Source organism: Abramis brama (assembly GCF_963993115.1).
Source record: "Abramis brama genome assembly, chromosome: 6".
NCBI lineage: Eukaryota > Metazoa > Chordata > Actinopteri > Cypriniformes > Leuciscidae > Abramis > Abramis brama.
Genome location: NC_139968.1, coordinates 34,969,820 through 34,990,246, shown reverse-complemented (window position 1 = coordinate 34,990,246; position 20,427 = coordinate 34,969,820). Strand labels below are relative to the sequence as shown.

Below are 20,427 nucleotides of genomic sequence, written 5' to 3'. Positions count from 1 at the left end.
AAATCCCTTCACAAAGAGCCCTTCCACAAAAGGGTTAGCAAAGGGGGACATGCATGCAATGGTAAATTAACTGAAGTAATTTTATCTTATAGTCATTTTATTTTATATTTATGGTAATGTGACCTAGGATGACAAGTTCCTGTGATTCATTTTAAAACTAGATATGGTGGAAGAGTTCCATTTAACATAGAATAATTGAGTTGTTTGTTTGGGTTTGCTATATTACACACATTTTCATCATACCGAAGTTCCATAGGTAAAACTTTTATTAATAGATGCGTTAATGTAACTACCTGCAGGGTTAAAAGAAAAGACGTCAAGAACACACAAACTTAAGGAACTTTTACACAACAACAATGTACTAAAAACGGAAGAGTTTTTTCTTTGTACAGATGACAACGTTATTAAAACGATTACCGTTTGGACAGATCCACTGTGTTAATCTACATGTTCCTTCTTTTGGTGATGCACATTTTTCTATCAGACATAAGTTTTAGATACCAGACAAAACGAATGAAATGTGACCCATGCTAATTAATTCCCCCCTTTTACCTCTCTCTTTTATCTTTCTGTGGCCAGGATCCGTCATTCATCAGAACAGCTACCAAGAGAAGTGAGTATTCGTCCTCTACCTCCTTTGTCTCAATGTTATTTCAACACAATTGGTCTCCAAAGTACTATGTATGTGTTTATATTAGGGGTGTAAGATTAAGAAAATGTCATAATTCGATACAATTGCGATTTTCGATTCAAAAACGATTCTCGATAAATAAAACTAAAATATAACTATTCACAGTATGTAAATGTAGTTACTTTTCCTATGTAGGTATTAGGGATGTGCATCTCCATAACTGAGGCCGATACGATACGCATCTCGATGGATAGCCAACGATACAATACATTAATGATACATATAAGCAGCTGCCAGCTACCAATGCAATGCAATACGATTCACTATTATGACGATCCGGTGCGATTCGATTTCGATTCAACGCATTGCAAAAATATGATGCTATGCAATTGAATATGGTATAGATAGTTAACTTTTATTTCTTTTGTTCAGACATAGGGCAAATCATAAAGTAGCTTAAGTGCCATCTGACTTTTAACACATGGCTCTCTCACAATCAAAAGATTTGGTTTCCACAAAAAAAGCAGGTACTGTAGGCTAACTGACCAGAAAGCAGGTGCTGGTATTATGTGCTTCACGGGCCGTTTATCAGTTTGGACCAGTGCAGCGCGAGCCGATCTTGATCAAGCGACACTGTTACTACACGCTAGAGATCCCCACTGAAGTAATAACATCGCTGCGAGATCTAGTGAGAAGCATTCATATTTCTCTGTTATTAACGGATCAAACAGCGCTGACGTGGAAACATTGTGCCATCAACAGATCAGCAACTTTCACCATGGATTTACTGTAGTAACACTAACTGTAACCATGGAAGTTTGGCAGGAATAGTAGGCTTTAATGCTTTCAAGTTACATTACGTTGGTTTTATTTTGACATAAATAAAATTACTGCCCTCAAATGTTAATCTGAACTAAAATAAACCTTTGTTTATAACTACAATATTACATTTCATTTTTTTCAAGGAGCTGTTTTACATGCTTCTAAGAGTCAATTATAGCTTCATCATTCCTCAAAGTAAAAAAAAAAAAATCATACTTTATGATGTTAGGTTTAATATAAAAAAAAAGGTACAAATATTAAATCAAGGAAATTTCTCTGGCATTTCTTTCTTTTTCCTGTATCGAAAACGTACCGAACCGTGACACAAGTGTATCGTATTGAACCGAACCATGAATTTTGTGAACCGTTAACTTACACCCCTAATATGTGTGTGTGTGTGTGTGTGTGTGTATGGGGCTGTTTAAATCTGGCCACTTGATGCGTTTTCTCAGATCGGATAGCTATCTGTTTTATCACAACAATTCCATTTACACCTGGTCACATAAATGTGTTTTTGCAAAACGGATATAAATCCGATCTTCGATTCCATCGCTATGCAAATTTAATGACGTTCACGTCACCGAAAGCAACAGATATGAGCTGCATTTTACTGATCATCCGTTAAAATTTCTAAATCAAAGACCGCAATAGGAGAGAGCGCAAGAGCCCTGGTAAGATCATTTCGTTTCTTTACTTTTAATGATGATAACTGTGTGTTAAGCATCGGGGACTTACTTTCACTTTGATTTGCGATAGTTTGCACGTTGGCTTGATGAATAACGTTAGATGGTCAGCGGCGATGCGGCAGTAGCGTCGTCATAACTGGCTATAACATGAAATATAGCCTATAACACGCTCTCACACCTTTATTTTAGAGCGTTTTTGGGAGGAGTAAAATTTACATGATATGTGGTTTCAACAACCACTTGTCCAGTTTCTTCGGGAATGCGGCCCAGACCACCTCCTGAAGTGGTTTGAGCAATCAGATTCAAATGCGTCACGAATGTGTTTCAGAGGGCATTTACACCTGGTCTTTTCAAGATCATATAGCTATCCGATCACTAAAATCGCATGAAGTTGTAAATGGCCCCTATGTGTGTGTGTGTGTGTGTGTGTGTGTGTGTGTGTGTGTGTGTGTGGAATGCCTTATATCAGGCTTGATGTAATTTTACTTGATTTGTGATTTATTTCATTTAATTGATTCGAGTACTCAAATTTTCAACTATGTATCTCTGCTATAAGCTAAACCACAACAGTGGCATTTGTATTTATTTATTTAACATGTGGATTTTTTTGCTTTGATTGTAGCTGCTGTCATGAAATGGGACCCAGCTGCAACAGAGGCCCAAATAAAGTCTGTAGCCGATCATCTGAAACTGCTTGCTGCTATAAATGAAGCTTGTGAACCTTATAGCAGCCATATTTTGTTAATTGTTATGTTATATTGTTTTAACAACATTTTATAGATTATTTAAAGGGAAATTGTGTTAATTTACAACTTTACTGTTCTGGCTTTTAAGTTTTATTGTGTTAATTTATACTTTACTCTTCCGGCTGTTAAGTTTTGGTCCAGCAGAACAAAATAGTAATAAAAATATATTTTGAGATTTAAATAGTTGATTTCTTGGAGTGATTAGTTTGGTTTACAGGAAAATGGTAAGCAGTTTATTACAGTTATATTGTTAAGATATACAAATGCAAGTATATACACTACACAGTTATTCAATTGAATATTCAATATTATCAATATTCTTTAAAATCTTATTTAGGTCTATGGTCTGTGTGTCTGCAGTTTCATGACACGACAACCATTAACAATGAGTAACTGGGTTTTTCTCAGTGAGAACTAGCTCACTCACTGCCACTGTTTTGTAAATATTTGTAAGTAAATATTTTTTAAAGTTGGATCCTTGCAAAATGCACATACGGGATTTCCATGTCAGTATGGGTCTTTAACAGTCTTTGACATTTCTACTACAGAAAACACGTCTAATACAACTTTTATTCTGGCTGCCTTTAGATGTCTAACAATTACGTCTGTAGCACGTCTTTAATTTACGTCTATACAATGTCCAGAAAAGACGTAAAAAAAACTTTCATTCTGGCTCCTGTGAGGACGTCTTCTGGATGTCTAAGAATGACGTCTGTAGCACGTCTTTAATTTACGTCTATACAATGTCCAGAAAAGACGTAAAAAAACTTTCATTCTGGCTCCTGTGAGGACGTCTTCTGGATGTCTAAGAATGACGTCTTTAGCACGTCTTTAATTTACGTCTATACAATGTCCAGAAAAGACGTCAAAAAAACTTTCATTCTGGCTCCTGTGAGGATGTCTTCTGGATGTCTAAGAATGACGTCTTTAGCACGTCTTTAATTTACGTCTATACAATGTCCAGAAAAGACGTAAAAAAAACTTTCATTCTGGCTCCTGTGAGGACGTCTTCTGGATGTCCAGATTTCCATGTCAGTATGGGTCTTTAACAGTCTTTGACATTTCTACTACAGAAAACACGTCTAATACAACTTTTATTCTGGCTGCCTTTAGATGTCTAACAATTACGTCTGTAGCACGTCTTTAATTTACGTCTATACAATGTCCAGAAAAGACGTAAAAAAAAATTTCATTCTGGCTCCTGTGAGGACGTCTTCTGGATGTCTAAGAATGACGTCTGTAGCACGTCTTTAATTTACGTCTATACAATGTCCAGAAAAGACGTAAAAAAACTTTCATTCTGGCTCCTGTGAGGACGTCTTCTGGATGTCTAAGAATGACGTCTTTAGCACGTCTTTAATTTACGTCTATACAATGTCCAGAAAAGACGTCAAAAAAACTTTCATTCTGGCTCCTGTGAGGACGTCTTCTGGATGTCTTAAGAATGACGTCTGTAGCACGTCTTTAATTTACGTCTATACAATGTCCAGAAAAGACGTCAAAAAAACTTTCATTCTGGCTCCTGTGAGGACGTCTTCTGGATGTCTAAGAATGACGTCTGTAGCACGTCTTTAATTTACGTCTATACAATGTCCAGAAAACGATCAAACTGGATCTCTGACCATCACAAACACCAGAACTGAACATACTGGAGTTTATCAACTAGAGATAAATGGAGCGAAACTGACATCAAAAACATTCAATATTTCTGTCTATGGTGAGTAAAAAGCTAATTTGTCCAGTCCACATATTCTTGTTTTATTAGTTCACCCAAAAATAAATATTCTGTCATAAATTACTCATCCTCATGTCGTTCCAAACCCTGCTTTCTTTTTTTAAGAAAAGTAGTGATGAATATATATATCTTTTTTTTAATTTTTTTTTTTTATTAACATTATGTCAAAAATACTGCAGATTGACAATCGGGGCTTTCATTTAATTGTTTTACATATCAAATTGTTTAAAACATTTTATAGTTTTAATGACAGAAACACAACCTTCAACACACTACACCAACAATAAGATTGTTGTTTAGATGCTCTTTATTCTCTTACATTTTCCAGCTCGTCTGCCTGTTCCAGTCATCAGTAGAGAATATTCATCATCTTCATCATGTTCATTGGTGTGTTCATCAGTGTTGAATGTGTGTGATGCGACTCTCTCCTGGTACGCAGGAATCAGTGTATTGTCCAGCATCAGTGTGTGTGATCTCAGCATCAGTCTCTCTCTACCTCTGGAGGTGGAATATCAGGATAAAAACACCTACAGCTGTGTGCTGAACAATCCCATCAGCAACCAGACCACTCATCTGGACATCAACACACTCTGTCACACATGTGCAGGTAGGCCTACTTTTGTGGTGATGTTATTTGCCGAGCTCAGCTCTGTCTTCTGTTGTACTGACACATTCACTCACACTAATGACTGTCTCTCTTTTCCTCTCCTTCAGTTCCTCCAGTCTCAGTGTCTCTAATAGTGTTGATCTCTGCTGGATCTCTGATGATTGTAACTGCCATTGTGATCTTCTGCATCTGCAAGAAAGGTAGAAAAACATGTTAGAAGAGCAAGAAATTAATGCACGTCAAAATATTTATCTTTTTCAAAGCACAAATTTTGATATAAGATTGAAAACATTGTAGTTTTAACACATCTGTGATATTTATACAGTCCAGACCCAGGAGGAAGACAGAACTGATTCAGCAGTGTGTGATCCAACAACACGAAAAATGGTAAGATAATTTATGACTGTGTTGCAGTCAGTCTGATTGAAACTTGCTGATTGAAGGGAGGCTCATGTGTACCGAATTGTTTGCAACTCAAAGTAAACACTAACATACAATATTTCCATTTTGCAGGCCTATACAGTCATTAACACAAATAAAAATGTATAAGCAGTCACAAAAGTACTGTATTTTTACCCAATAATAATACAATATTATAATTATTAGTAAATCATTTCTGAAAACACAATGTCCATAACAAACTTTCTGACTAGTTGATGTTGTGTCATCGATTTCATCATCTGAAAGTGCACTTAACAAAAATGTTTTAAAAAAACCTGCTTATAAAGTTTCGAATTAGTACAATTTGAAGATAATCGATGTGATGTTGAAGTGTTGAGCTATATTTCACAACAAGACTCAAACACTAGGTTTTTGTTATTTAAATAGACCTAAATGTCTCATTTCATTATGTGCCATTGTGCCTAACGTTCACACTCTTATTCTAATCAGATTAGATCAGCGTGTGAATGTGACATTATATTGGTTAAATTCGAAACGTATGAGATCGTGTGTGATTTTCATTAAGTTATCTATTTGTTATCTAAGAGTATACTCTGACACTTCAATGATATTTCTCATTAAAATGCTAAAGCACTCAGTGTTTGAAAAATAAAGATTTTCACAAGCGGTAGCGTATACATTTTACAACTCTTAACAAAATTTTCACAACAGATGAGATGCACATTAAAAAAAACCCCAGCATATTATCTATAAGGTTGGAACAAAACAAAAAAAAGAAAAAACAGATTGTTGCTGCAAACATTTATCCGCCTGATGCAGTTACAGCGTCAGGTATAGAACGTCTGCTAGAAAATACAAGCTGACTTTATATCAGGAGTGCAAAACTCAGTTTCTGTAGGGCCACAGCGTAATTAAACACACCTGTGCAAAAAAAAAAAAAAAAAAAAAAAAAAACTCTACAAATGTTACTGCCACTCATCAACATAGACAGTATTAGAAATGGACACAGCGACCTCAACGGAAAGTTGAGCGAAAAGTGAAGTCAATTAGAACAACCTGTCTGACAGTTTTAAGTCTCCTAGTAGCTGTGCCAAAAGAAATCTGAATCATTCCCTCCGAATCTTGCAGAGACAGAGAGCGTGAGTAGGAGCTGTCCATGAGCTAGGAGCAGGAGTAAAGTTATTCGCTGTCAAAGTGACGCCAAAATAAACGGGAGTCAATGGAAGGTCAGTGGTGATGGCTTGCTAACCAATGGCGGCCCCCAGGGAAGGTACGCTTTCCGGGTGCTGGATTACCCCCTTGCTCATCAACAGAAGATGTTACAGTTGCTAGGCGACAACAACAAAAACAATCCTCCGTAGACTAGAGCGTCTCATTTTATAACACTCAGTCTGACCTTCGTGTCCTTCAAAGGATGCAGCCTCTGAATTGAGACCAAGCCCAGCCCAGACTTCTTCCCTGCATTACCCACCTGAGATATACATTTCTGAGATATATAACTTGGACAGTCACCTCTGATGTTGCCAGATCAATCTAAATGTGGACTCATGCATTTCCTGTAAAGCTGCTTTGAAACAATATGTATTGTGAAAAGCGCTCTACAAATAATTGTGAATTGAATTGAATTGAACTTGTCTGCGCACAGAAAACATGGTGTGGTTACCCAATTGAGTTTTTTTCGAGTCTTCTTGTGCGTGAATGGTTTAAAATCATTTGAACGTTTATGAAGACACGTTCTAATATTGCTTTCCTAAATAACAAGTGGAATTTTGATATCAAGCAGCGAAAACCCAATCTCACTCAAAATCTGGAGCTGAATTGAACATCACACCAATTTTACAATCAGTCCTTGTTTGGCGTGGGGCCAGGGTGGGCCAAACTCCTCCTGATTGGGTGGGCCATGCCAACTCTTGCCCCCTGTGGAGCCGGGCCTGATTGGACACAGCCTATCTGTGTGTTGGAGCAGGGCTGGAACTAAACTCTGCAAGGCTGTGGCCCACCAGGAATTGGGTTTTGCACCCTTGCACTATATGCTTGCTATTAGCAAAGAAATTATTTTACAGACACTTTAATAAGGTCTTCTTTTCAAGGTTGGTCTGCAATTAATGTTCACTTTGCATCAGCAGTTCCTGATTGTGTTTTTGTTTGCTTGCAGAAATCAAAGAAAGAGGATGTGTACGAAAATGTCCCTTAAAATTGATGATCAAATACTGGATCTACTGGATCTGATGTTAGAGCTCATACGGGCCCTGACTCACAACCTTTGGTTTCTCACAGAATCTCTCTGTTTTGCTTTTGATCTTTCTATGACATTGTTTGATCACATCTGAGTTTTTTTCACAGTGGTTCACAAATAGTAGGCAGCATTCAGAAACTCAAATAAATGTTTTTTAGCTTAACAAAATTTACTAACTTGATTAAATATTGAACCCAGCCTTCACTGTGCTCTTACATTTGCCACTTCTTTTTAAATTAAATTGAATGAGTTGCATATAGGCACTGTTGTGCCTGAACGCGTTCATTGAACGATAGTTCATAAACTCGTTCATATTTTGGGCGAACGTGAACTGAACGTACCGTAATACTGCCTGATGAACGTTACTGTGAACTCGTTCATTCTGGTGTCTGTGAACAGCCGAAAACCCGTAATATGTAGCGGAAAAACACCCAATCTGGCAACACGATCCAGTGTCGCACCGCCACATGCGTAGGCTAATCAAAACAAAAAGCAGCATAGGCGACAAAGCAGCAAGGAGGCGTCGTATGATTTAAACGAGTTTTACGACAAGGTCGGCGAGGATTGGGAAAATCCTACATTCCTGTGCAAACTTTGAAAGGAAAAGAAAATTCTTGTTGAACCTGCCTATTTTTTCCAGGATTTCAGTATTCCTTTTTAGTATGTAGGCCTACTGAAATGGAAAATTATTAAACATTTGCACCTTAAGGACTACTGTCCTGTTTTTCTTTTAGTAATTCCTCATTAAAAAAGACTGATTGTACTGATTGTAGGCTACCAAAAATTGTACTGATGGCACTGTTTTTCATGTTTAATACAGTAAAGCTGCTTATTTTAAGCAAAGTGCTATATATAAATAAACGTGACGACACTCTCCTGGAGTGCATAATTGCAGAGCTTGTGCAAACATATCCATGTTTCTATGATGATGAGATGGTTTTCTTATGCTTGATTAAAATGCTTGCTGTTTTCTCAATTTTGTTGTGTGTTTATTTTGTTATTGAGAGGAAAGCATGCAACACATATTTACATATTAATCTAACGCAGTGTCAGATGTTCATGTACGATTACAGTATCACTGCTCACGTATTTTGAACTTCATTTACCCCTAAACGAAGAACGAAAATAAATTATCTTTATTCTTTAAAGGTAAAAGTATTTCTAATAGGAAAACATTTCACCTGAACACTTAGATAATGAAAGTTATAATCACTTTAGCTTTCAACATACCAATCAGTGTATTAGCAAATGCCACACCTTCAGGTGATAGGTGCGTGAGAAGTAAATACCAATTATATAGGTCAAAAAAAAAAAAAAAAGGAACTCCCGCACACTATCAGTAGGCTACTTACAAAAACGTATCAAAAAATATTTATTAGCAACGTTTCGGTCTCACGACCTTCATCAAGCATATACAAATATTCAAACTCAATCCCATCTAAAATAATCACATGACCAATCAACGTACAGATACGCTGGGTTCAAGATAGGGCCCAATATGTGATAACAGCAAGATGTCATTCTTAAAATGATAATAAATATACCCGTCTCAATCAATGTCGGCAATGGTACCAGCAACAATACCTGGTATCGGTAGTGCAGTCGATTCATTACCTGCGTCAGACTGATATGGAATATTGTTGAATAAACTCGTTTTTTTTTTCTTGCTTGGAAATTACTTGGAAAATTTGGGACCAGAAGTGAAACCACTGAGAACCCAATCTAATGTCATCAAGGAAGATTTTATCAAATACTCTGTCTCTCAATCAGTCAGGAAGAATTTGACATTTTTCTTTTTATGTGCCTTTTTTTTCTCTCCCTTTTTTAAAGAAAGTTGAAGAGGAGGATCATGTTGATTATGTGCCTGTCAGCATGAGAGGAATGAATAAACTTAAATCTTAAAAAGTAGCAGATCCAGCTCAGTGATCATTTCACTAGGAAACTCCTGCGATAACTTCAGTCGAGGCTAAAGAATGGGCTAAATACAAACTTTTGCCAATTATTGGTATTGTATGGATCAGTTTAGCATTTTGACTCTTAAAGCCTCAAAACTAATTCAGACAGTGCATTTGCATCTGTACCAAAAATGTGGTTTGATCTGTTGGGCGAACAGGTTCTGCATGAGTATGTGGTATTACTGGAAGTGTTGTGAGCTGTCAGTAGTATGTGTTTCAAGCATCACTTTTAGAGTTCATTGTGTTCATAGCTTGTTAAAGAAAACTATGCATTAATTGTGAAAAACCATAAAGCAGATGACAATGCTAAGCATTTCCCCCAGATACTACAGTGATTGTTCCTACTATACAATCATAATTTACTGTGGAATCTTCTTTAAACAGTGTTAGATGTTTTTCATTTATTCTCTGAGTGTTGTCTGATCCAGTTTTATGTAGTAACAATCACTAATAACTGTTGGTAAAAGTTTAGTGCATGAGTGTTAAAATAACTTATAACTCTATGATTCAATATTAGCTTAGTTATTTCTGGCAACACACACCAAAATATTTTAGAGACAAACAGATTCCAGCCTTCATGAATGAATCATGTTACTAATATGTATAATGAACATTCAAAGATTTTTCAAGTTCATTTCCTTGTTTCTTGTATCCAGGAAATATTCTGTCCAGAGTGCAAACAACAGTTGTCTTACTAACAGCTTATTAAAAAACTTTAGTGTTTGTAAAACTACAACATTCATGTCCAGTTCTTGTTGATGTTTGGTTAAAAGTATATATTAGCATATATTAGCTTTGGGAATGACTTTTCTTAAAATATTTATCATGTCATAAACATCACGAGACACCTCTTTTGAGTCTTTATACATACTGATTACCACCAGCTGAAAGACAAGTGCAAAAATAGGAACAAGAGAACAAGAATGCTGTCAAAGAACCAAGAAAACCTGGAGCTGAAGCTAAAGCTGAAGGCTAGACTGGGCAGAGTATTAAAGTGAAGGCAATCATTTTAATCAAACAGTGATAATATTCTCCCACTCAAACACAGCAGCAAAATACAATAATGCCATGAGTTTAAAACAACATACACTTCATTAATAAAACTGAAAAAGACACAAGATGAATATGACAAATAACATGACAGGTCTTCATCTACAAACATGCCAACAGATCAAATGAAAAAAATGAATCAGCATAAAAAGTCACAGATATTTGTTTTCAACTTCAGGTAAGAAGACGTTTTTGCACATTTCACTTCAATGATGAAGATAAAAATATATCTACTAACTTTATGAAGACTTACTATAATTGAATTGCATTGTTTTATCAAGTATAAACACATTTGTGTGTCATTATGGCTGTAACACTCCTCCATCAAGTATTTCTCAGGTTTAACGTCAGAGTAACAATGTTTAACACAGCCTGTGTTATGTATGCGTCCAATTACAGGCATTGCATATAAAAAAAAAATACTCAGCAAAGTGTTTCACCAACTTTAAAATAAATCAATGAATCTCCAAGCTTATTAAGGCCGATTTGGTTCCAGTGTAGCTGCTGGAAATATAAAAATCCATGCTATTCACAGTTTGTCAACCAGTGTTTTATGATGAAGGAGGATAACTAAGGGTTAGTGTTAAAGTTCAAACTAAACACCAGCAAAATATTGATACCAGACTTTTCCAGTTACAGCAACAACACCAGTAAAAACAGCTTCAGTATCAGTAGTGCAGACTGTCCTTGTGTTGAGGAGGAAAATCGTGGTCATGATTGTCTGTCTTGAGGTAATTGTAAAAAAAACCCCAGTAAATTCTATCAGAGGATGTAAACAGACAGGACAAAATAACCGATGTGTCAAACTAGATCAGCATTATAGTGCAAATGTTAAGATACAGATATTTAATCACTGACTGTTTCTGTCTGGATCACTGTAACAGCTTTAATAAACCTCTACTGAGAAACATCAAGCACTCGCTGATCTACTGCTGGAAACTATTGCTCTGTTTCTTACTTTATTGCTCATATACTGTTTAAGGCTAAATGTGTTAATTTATCATTAAAATCACTAAAAAACAAATGATAAGAAATCAGTTTTTGATGACGTATTTAAATTGGTAAGTAATAGGTGAAATTTGACTGGTATTGGCGCCGACCACTGAAATCCCGACACAATTACTCAGTGAGTGAGGAGAGTTTCAGCTGATCTTCTCTCCATCATTTCCTAATTCTCTTCAGTGTCTCTTTCAATGAAAGTATCAAATTGATAAATTATGTTACATTGTTTTATTGTATTGTATTGTATTGTATTATGTTACATTGTTTTATGTTTTTATTGCCTGAGTTTGAGCCTTAGGGTCCTCTGTCACAAATTGTTTATCAGCCTACTCCTGCAAGAAAGCACAGATTCACAAAAGGTTAAAAGTAATGAGGAGGATTGATAGAGGATTGGATTTTTTTTCTCCTGTTGTTTGTGCAGAGGTTTTCTTGTACTAAATATTTAACATTATGTCTTAAACTGCACTGATCATCTGTACTAGTACAGTAATAAAAAAGGGAAGAATTATGATTTCAATATCGCATCTGAAATATATGATAAGTTTTATAATAAGACACTTGCTCTCTGAAAGACGTAGCATTGTTTTTCTAGTAATTGTTATTTAGTTTATTAGGGAGTTTCTATTGTTTTTGATAGTTTTGACACTGCCTCACCTGTGAACATCTGTTTCTGTAGTGTTAATACTGTTAAAATATAGGATAAAATCAAGGATAAAAAAGATAACTATTAACAGTCTACATGTGTTACACCCTTAGTTGCACAAATCACACGATGCAGGAGAATTACTAGAATAAGTATTTTATTGCTATTATCAAGGAACCGTGTAATTAAAGACTTATTCAACAAGCCAAAGCCCCTTTCACACAGAGCGTTCATCACAGAAAATTGCCATAGAATTGCTAGTGCCTTCTGTATGAACACAAACAAGTCCCAGGATAGGGACTTAGTAACATTGCTGAGATCAGCCCTGGGACGTGCCCCATGTGAACAAAAGACAGGTCCGATGCCGTAATGTGTGTGTGTCGAAGTGATGACACATTGTCGTCCAAATGATGTAGTTATTGTGCGACTCTTTGACCGGGTTTTTAAAATTGTTTGGTTACACTCCCTCAATGTATCTGTCTTCATACTGAATGCATTGGTAAAAGTTACACCGTGTCTTTAAAGGGATAGTTCGCCCAAAAATGATATTTAACCCATGATTTACTCACCCTCAAGCTATTCGAGATGCATATGTCAATCTTTTTTCAGACGAACACATTTTCAGTTATTTTAGAAAATGTCTTAGATCTTTCAGTGGTTATAATGTGAAGTTATGGGGTACAGCTTCTTCAAGTCCCAAAATGTGCATGCATCCTTCACAAAAGTAATCCATCCGGCTCCAGATAAACGAAGGCCTTCTGAGGGTAATCCGTGCGGTTTTGTCATAAAAATATACATATTTAAAACTTTATAAACGAAAATAACTGGCTTCCGGTAGCGGTCGACGCGCGTTCACGGAGATGGATGCTGGCGTGGCCGTAGCGTAGGAAGCGTTGTGACGTAGAACGAACGTGACAGCGTAGCCAGAGAGCAGAGCAAAACAAAACTCAACTCTACGTTCGTTCTACGTCACAACGCTTCATATGCTACATCCTACGTCATACGCCAGCATCCATCTCAGTGAACGCGCGTCGCGTCACGCGACCCCATAACTTCACATTATAACCATTGAAAGATCTAAGACATTTTCTAAAATAACTGAAAATGTGTTCGTCTGAAAAATTGACATATGCATCTCGAACGGCTTGAGGGTGAGTAAATCATGGGTTAAATATCATTTTTGGGCGAACTATCCCTTTAAGGGATGTGTGTGAACGCATGCACAGATTCCAGATAATCACTGGCAGTGTGAATGAACCAAAATCAAACGATACCAGGACAAATCCAGGACACATTTTCAGTGGGTTTTTTTTCTGGAATCTCTGTGTGAAAGGGGCTAGAGTAAAACATTGACGAACTGAAAGATCCGAGGGCTTAAACACACAGGGAGAGTAATCAATGTTAAACATATAATGAATTTGCAATAAACCAACAAAACAGAAAACAACTGTTACAATCCTATAAGAAATGTAATTATTTAATAATACAAACATTAATTCATATCACTGTTCTTTTAAAGGATTTTTGCACAGTAAATCTCATCTATCTTGTTAAATCAGCTGTATGTAATACTTACACTCTGTGGTACTGGGGCATGGGTCCTGCGGTGATGATAGTAAATCACAGCAGCAGTTACAGCAGCAGCAAACACCAGCAGAACACCAACAACTATTCCTGCTACAGCTCCTGAAGACAGACCTGAATCTGGAACAGATAAATAGAAACGGTAATAATCCATCCAGTACTTAATATCTTTTACTGATACATATTTTCACATTAATGTTCAGTTTTATGATATTGATTTAACTGATAAACTGATTTTTTTTTTCAATTCCTCAATGGAAATGCATTGAATTGCTGAATTATACTCTCACCAGTGACAGAAACACTGAATCTCTTCACACTACTGATGCTGCCGCTGTTAATCTGTAGTTTATAGAGTCCCGAGTCTGTGTTTGTGATGTTTGTGATGGTCAGAGATCCAGTCTGATGATCCAGCTTCAGTCTGTCTCTGAATCTCCCATCACCATCTTCACACTGAACATCTGTACAGGTTTTATTGGGATCTCCAGTGATTTCAGCGATGAGAGTATCTTTAAAATACCACGTCATCACATCATTTGGTTTTCTTATTACACCAGGATCAAAAGTGACAGATTCTCCCTCCTGTTTGTTCACTTCATCTCGTTCAGCAGCAGAAACTCCTGAAACACAAACCAACAGCTGCTGGAGGATCTTTTTGGGGAAACAAATAAACTACAAGAACTGCACATGAATACGATTGCACATGCCCCTTCTTAGCTATTGATCTAAAAACCATTTATGCCTGGTTTGTGCTTATAAACACATTTCACATATATTTATTCTCATTTAAACAGATAATAATCAGCAGATCAGAGACACTGTCACCTGAACTCAACTGCAGCTTCCTTAAAAAAAAATACTCTTAAAACTAATAGCTTGAAAATGCAAATTATTTAATTTTAAAACAAGACAAACTGTTTTATTATGTAAACAGTAAACTGAGATAATTCTATGAACTGCCATTAATTAGCAAGTTTGTAAAGAGATTATCTGTAGACTATATGTGAATTAACATACAGGTAAAGAAAATAACTCTTAATATCAGTAAATATAAATAAACATATTAACAATGTGATTTAAGCACACATATACTACAGTTTAGTTTATATATAAACTAAAATAATAAACATTAAATGACTCACCATGAACAGTAACATTGAAGATCTTTTCACTGTTTCTGCTGCTGCTGATGATCAGTAGTTTATATTCTCCAGAGTCTGTGTTTCTGGTGTTCATGATGGTCAGAGATCCAGTCTGATGATCCAGCTTCAGTCTGTCTCTGAATCTCTCAGTATCTTTATTACATTGAACATCTGTACAGATCTTACTCTGATCTCCACTGATTTGAGCGACAAGAATGTCATTAAAATACCATTTAATATCTTCTTGTTGGTTTGTTTGAACACCAGTGTATAGAGTGACTGAATCTCCCTCCATCACTGACACTGACACTCTATCTGATCCAACACCGAAAACACCTGGAGAAGAAACAGTTAAACAAAAACATATAAAAGTGTTGTGATTTCAACAATGCCCCCTTTCCCTATATGCCTACATAGCTACATTTGTTCAATCATACAGTAGCCTATTTTCATATCTCATTACGAATATTGACTATTGACTATTGAATATTGATAAATCTATTTTATCGTTGACCAGGAAGAGAGATTGTAACAAATCAAAGTCTTACCACGGTCGAGAAAAAACAAGATCATTGAGAACAAATGAATGAAAAGTTTCATTTTCAACACTTTTCCATTTTCAACACGGAAAAAAAATACAGCAAATTCCGATCCATACAAATGTTCTGTTCTTCTGCTTTAATGGAGACGGAGTTGTTTAAAGTAAAAGGGAGCATTTCGAACTTCCCTGAGGAGCGCGCGATGACGAGGAAGAGGGGGTGTGGCGATTTCTATCACGCAGGCAGGCTTTTAGTCGTGTTCTGTTTGTAAAACATCGTATCATTTTATTGAATTAGTACTATTAAATTAGACTACTGTCTAGTAAAGAGTTTTGAACACTACATTATAGTATTTTAATAAAAAAAAAACAAAGTCTGCAATAATCACTTAAACTAAATATGTCATAAGTTTAAGGGTTAGGTTATTTTAACTAACTGTATTTAAAAAATATACAATGTCCCCATCAAGATAGCTATGCACATGAGTATGGACGAGTATTTAAAGTGCTGCGACTAAAATATTGTAGTATGTTCATCTGTCATTGATTAATAAATGAATACAAGGGTAAACAAAGTTTATCTGTAGACTGCGTATCATGTAATGTTTGATTAAATTTATGTTAGATTTGGGGAAAAAAATACATAGAGAGCATATAAAATAAGACATAACATTGAGAATTTCAGATAACCATCAAACACATGATGCAAGTTTTGAAGCCGCAAGAAAGATAATTACATTCTTCTGGATGAATTTAAACATTAAGCTTTCACAGACAGAGTTCTGTAACTTTACATTTACTATCATTAGTTAATACTGCCTGTCAAACAAAGTTATTTATTCAGTGTAATTGAGAACTTGAGTCTGACCTAATGGCCTTTCAGACAGAGCTCAGAGTGCAATCCTCTTTAATAATTTTTTATCACATTAGCATCTGCTCTGCTGGTAGATGTTGTAACTACACACACTGCAATGAGCAGCTCTAATCATGATGTCTGGGCTATAGAAATATGACTTCTCAAAAAAGTTGCATAACAAGGACCGCAGTCGCCTCTCATCAGGGGAATGAGGTTTACACGCTTTTATTAGCCTACATCCGTTACACTCACCCCCCTAAACCTCACTCCCATCCGGGTCACAGCACCAAATGTAACCGGTCCTATTTGACATGCTCCGGGTGGGATTCGAACCCAGGTCTCCGGCATGGGAGGAGGGCAATGCTAACCAGGACGCTGAAGACCACACCCAGCATCAGCTGCTAGGCTGCTATAGCACGCCTCTAGAGATCAGGGTTTCAATGTCTTACCAAAAGACGACACAGAGGACTAACATACAAACCACAAATTTACTGCTTTTTTTCTGGTGTATTATTTAGTGTTTTGTTTAGCTGTCAACATGTGTACGTTATCAAAGATGCATGATGGATAAGTGTGCAGTTGGACCTGTAGCTCTGATTTGACTGTTTTTGAAACATTATTAGGCTGTAAAGCTGTTCTTATCAACTGTAAGTTTCATAAACAGCAGGACAGGAAGAAACTCTTTGCTTACACACTATACGCACATGCACTGAATAGCCAAGATTGTTGTCCACTCAAAAGATAAAAGCATGTTTCTATAGAAATCAGATTGCAGCAGGTTTCAGTTTGACTCAGTTGAGCTGCTAGTGTCTCAAACTGATAAGACCGGCAATGTGAAATGGCAGATTGTTTTGTCCCCCCACCCCCCATTTTGAAGTGAATTAAAAAATATATTTTAAAATCAACTTTATAATAGGCTCTCTAAACATGAAACTTAGGAAGATTCATTTAATAATCCATTCTAATTTTACATATTTATCATAGTAAGGAAACTACGTTTGAATAATTATCATAATTATCAGTGTTAAATGATCAAATGAAGACTGTTTTCCACTATTAGGTATAGTTTACATCTTAAGAGACAGAAGAACATGTATATGTTATATATAAAATCATAACACACTTTCGGTGAGTGCATGTAATGTGTGTGAACTAGAAGGGTCAAGCGCTGTCGTGGGAGGATTCATATGCATGCAAGATTAATAAATTGATGGTTATCAGCGGATTGTGTAACTAGATCTGACTGTTCACTGAGCAGCTGAAGAAAATGTTTCACGTGTTTGTTTTGTTCTGTTTGTGCTTCTACAGTTTATGTAGAAGCACAAACAGTTTATGTAGAAGCACAAGTTTATTCTAAACTTACCATCTGATTGGTAAGTTTTAAATATATATTTTGACTTAATAACAGTAGCATTCTTCACAGATGTTAAATCATTGAAAATAATGGACATTACCATAGTAATTTCAACCAGTGGAAGCTCAGAAAGAGAATCCTCCATTGAGCTACTTTCAAATCTTCAGTATTTAAATTAATTTGTGTTTTAAAATATCCCCAGCCATCTCTAAAAATGATAACCATGACAAACAACAAAAGTAATATAAAATTCATTAATCAAAATGTGCAAGAAACATGTTTTATGCACTGATATATACAGTATGTTCACATATCCACAAGGTGTTAAAAATATCAATATGTTGTAACTGACTTTGTAGTGTCATTCATTTTGCTCTATGCCAGATGACTTTTAAAAACACCGTAAAAATAATTTTATTACTTCACACACATCTGTCTGTTCATGTATCTCACCTTTCATTTTCTTTTGTCTGTTTGCTGCTGTTGTGAGTTTTTTTTAAATTCACATTTAAAAACTTCATCTGATTTCAGGCTTTGTAAACCATCAGAGGCCGTAATCTGTGTAAAATCTGTTTGTCCATCAGGTGTGTTTGGTGCTGATGAAGTGAAGTCAGTGTCAGTGATGGAGGGAGATTCTGTCACTCTAAACACTGATGTTACTGAAATACATGAAGATGATGATATACTGTGGAAATTTAGAGCTAACAACTGTCTCATAGCTAAAATGAAAAAGAAGAAGCAAATCTTTTCCACATGTGATGATGTTCCTGATGGGAGATTCAGAGACAGACTGAAGCTGGACGATCAAACTGGATCTCTGATCATCACAAACACCAGAACTGAACATGCTGGAGTTTATGAAGTAAAGATAAGTGGAAATATACTGACAACAAAAACATTCAGTGTTTCTGTCTATGGTGAGTAAAAAGTTCATTTGTCCTGTCCACATATTAGTTTTATTATACATCAAAAATGAAAATTCTGTCATTAATTACTCATCCTGGCCTGTCACACACTTCAACGGCACTACGGGTAGAAATGTTGAGAGATATAGGAAATGTTTCTGATCCAAGCTACCTGATGATGGCAGTAATGCACTGTTAAGTGCGATTGCCAATAAAAGGAAAAGAAGAAGAAGTAGTTCAGCATCCGGTATTGTGCATATACCACACTGTTGTGTGTTGTTGGCTTTTTTTTTGTTAGTACTTGTTTAATAAATCTTGGAATCGTCTTCGTCTTCTGTGAATTTTAGCGTTACAGAATACCGGACTTTAAACACAAGATATGGGCATTTCCCGCACCCATCAAAACCCAACCGTCTACTAACCTGTTTTCAGAATGGCTGCTCGATTGAAGAATATGTGAAGGAGTTTCTAGATATTGCACACCAGCTCTCCTGGACAGATGACGTCTTAAAGAACGTGTTTGGACTTGGACTGGATGTTCCTCTGTACCAGCCAGTTTCAGCCACTAAACCATGTTCATTCATACAATACCTGGATCATGTGCTGTTGTTGAACGGTTCAGCCTTCACCGTGGGTGAGGCTGATAATTAGTCACTCAACCACCATCACCAGCCATCTTCCTTGCCACACAGCCTGAATGTCTTCAAGTCATACCCGCTGCCTCACCGCCTGAGCCCTCGGCAAAGATGGCCGCTGCCTCACTGCCTGAACCCTCGGCTAAGATGGCAACTGCCTCACCGCCTGAGCCCTTGGCTAAGATGGCCGCCGCCTCACCGCCTGAGCCCTTGGCAAAGATGGCCGCCGCCTCACCGCCTGAGCCCTTGGCAAAGATGGCTGCTGCCTCACCACCAAAGTCCTAAGCCACGATGGCCGCTAACGCCACGCCGCCACCATGTCTGAGCCTGTATCTGTTCCTGAGCCTGTATCTGTTTCTGAACTCCCATCCAGCCTCCCTCTCCCGCCTCCTCCAATCATCCATCACTCATCCCTGCCTCCACTGCTTCCTGTCAGCCCCTCAGCTCACCCTCAGTCCATCTTCGGTGACGTATGTTTGCCGCAGGTCTGCCAGTCGCCAACTCCATCAGGGTCGGTGAATCCCCGGTCTCCGCCTCCAACCTCCGCAACCAGGACTCCACTTCGGCCTGTCGGTCCATTAGCTCCACCTTGGCTCCTACCTCCCTCATTTCCACCGTAGCCCAACAGTCCACCAGCTCCGTCAGGCTTCCTCGTCCCCCGGCTTCGCCTTGGTCGTTCGTCGGCCTGCCCTTGCCTCGGGGACTACACTCCTCTGGCTTCGACTCATCCCTTCGTTCCTCTGGCTCCATTGGGCTCCTCACTCCCTCCAGCTCCACCTTGGTCCTCTGTCGCTCCGGCTCCACCGCGGCCTTCTGGATCCCAGCCTGCGTCTCGGTTGCCAGAGCCGTCGGCATCGCCATGTCCCTCGGAATCCTCACCATTGCCTTGGCTCGTCTG

General features: G+C 37.3%; 1 protein-coding gene across 1 annotated transcript; it reads right to left on the bottom strand.

Annotated features, from left to right (window-relative positions):
* Positions 1–5,020: 5,020 nt before the first annotated feature.
* LOC311084802 (uncharacterized protein) lies at positions 5,021–15,556 on the bottom strand. Its single transcript, XM_084117098.1, has 4 exons — positions 15,242–15,556; positions 14,390–14,719; positions 14,092–14,219; positions 5,021–5,416 (listed from the first exon to the last, which is right to left on the bottom strand). Exons 1-4 carry the CDS (start codon positions 15,534–15,536, stop codon positions 5,303–5,305), a joined length of 867 nt encoding a protein of 288 aa, XP_083973224.1. The 5' UTR covers positions 15,537–15,556; the 3' UTR covers positions 5,021–5,302.
* Between the last annotated feature and the right edge of the window lie 4,871 nt (positions 15,557–20,427).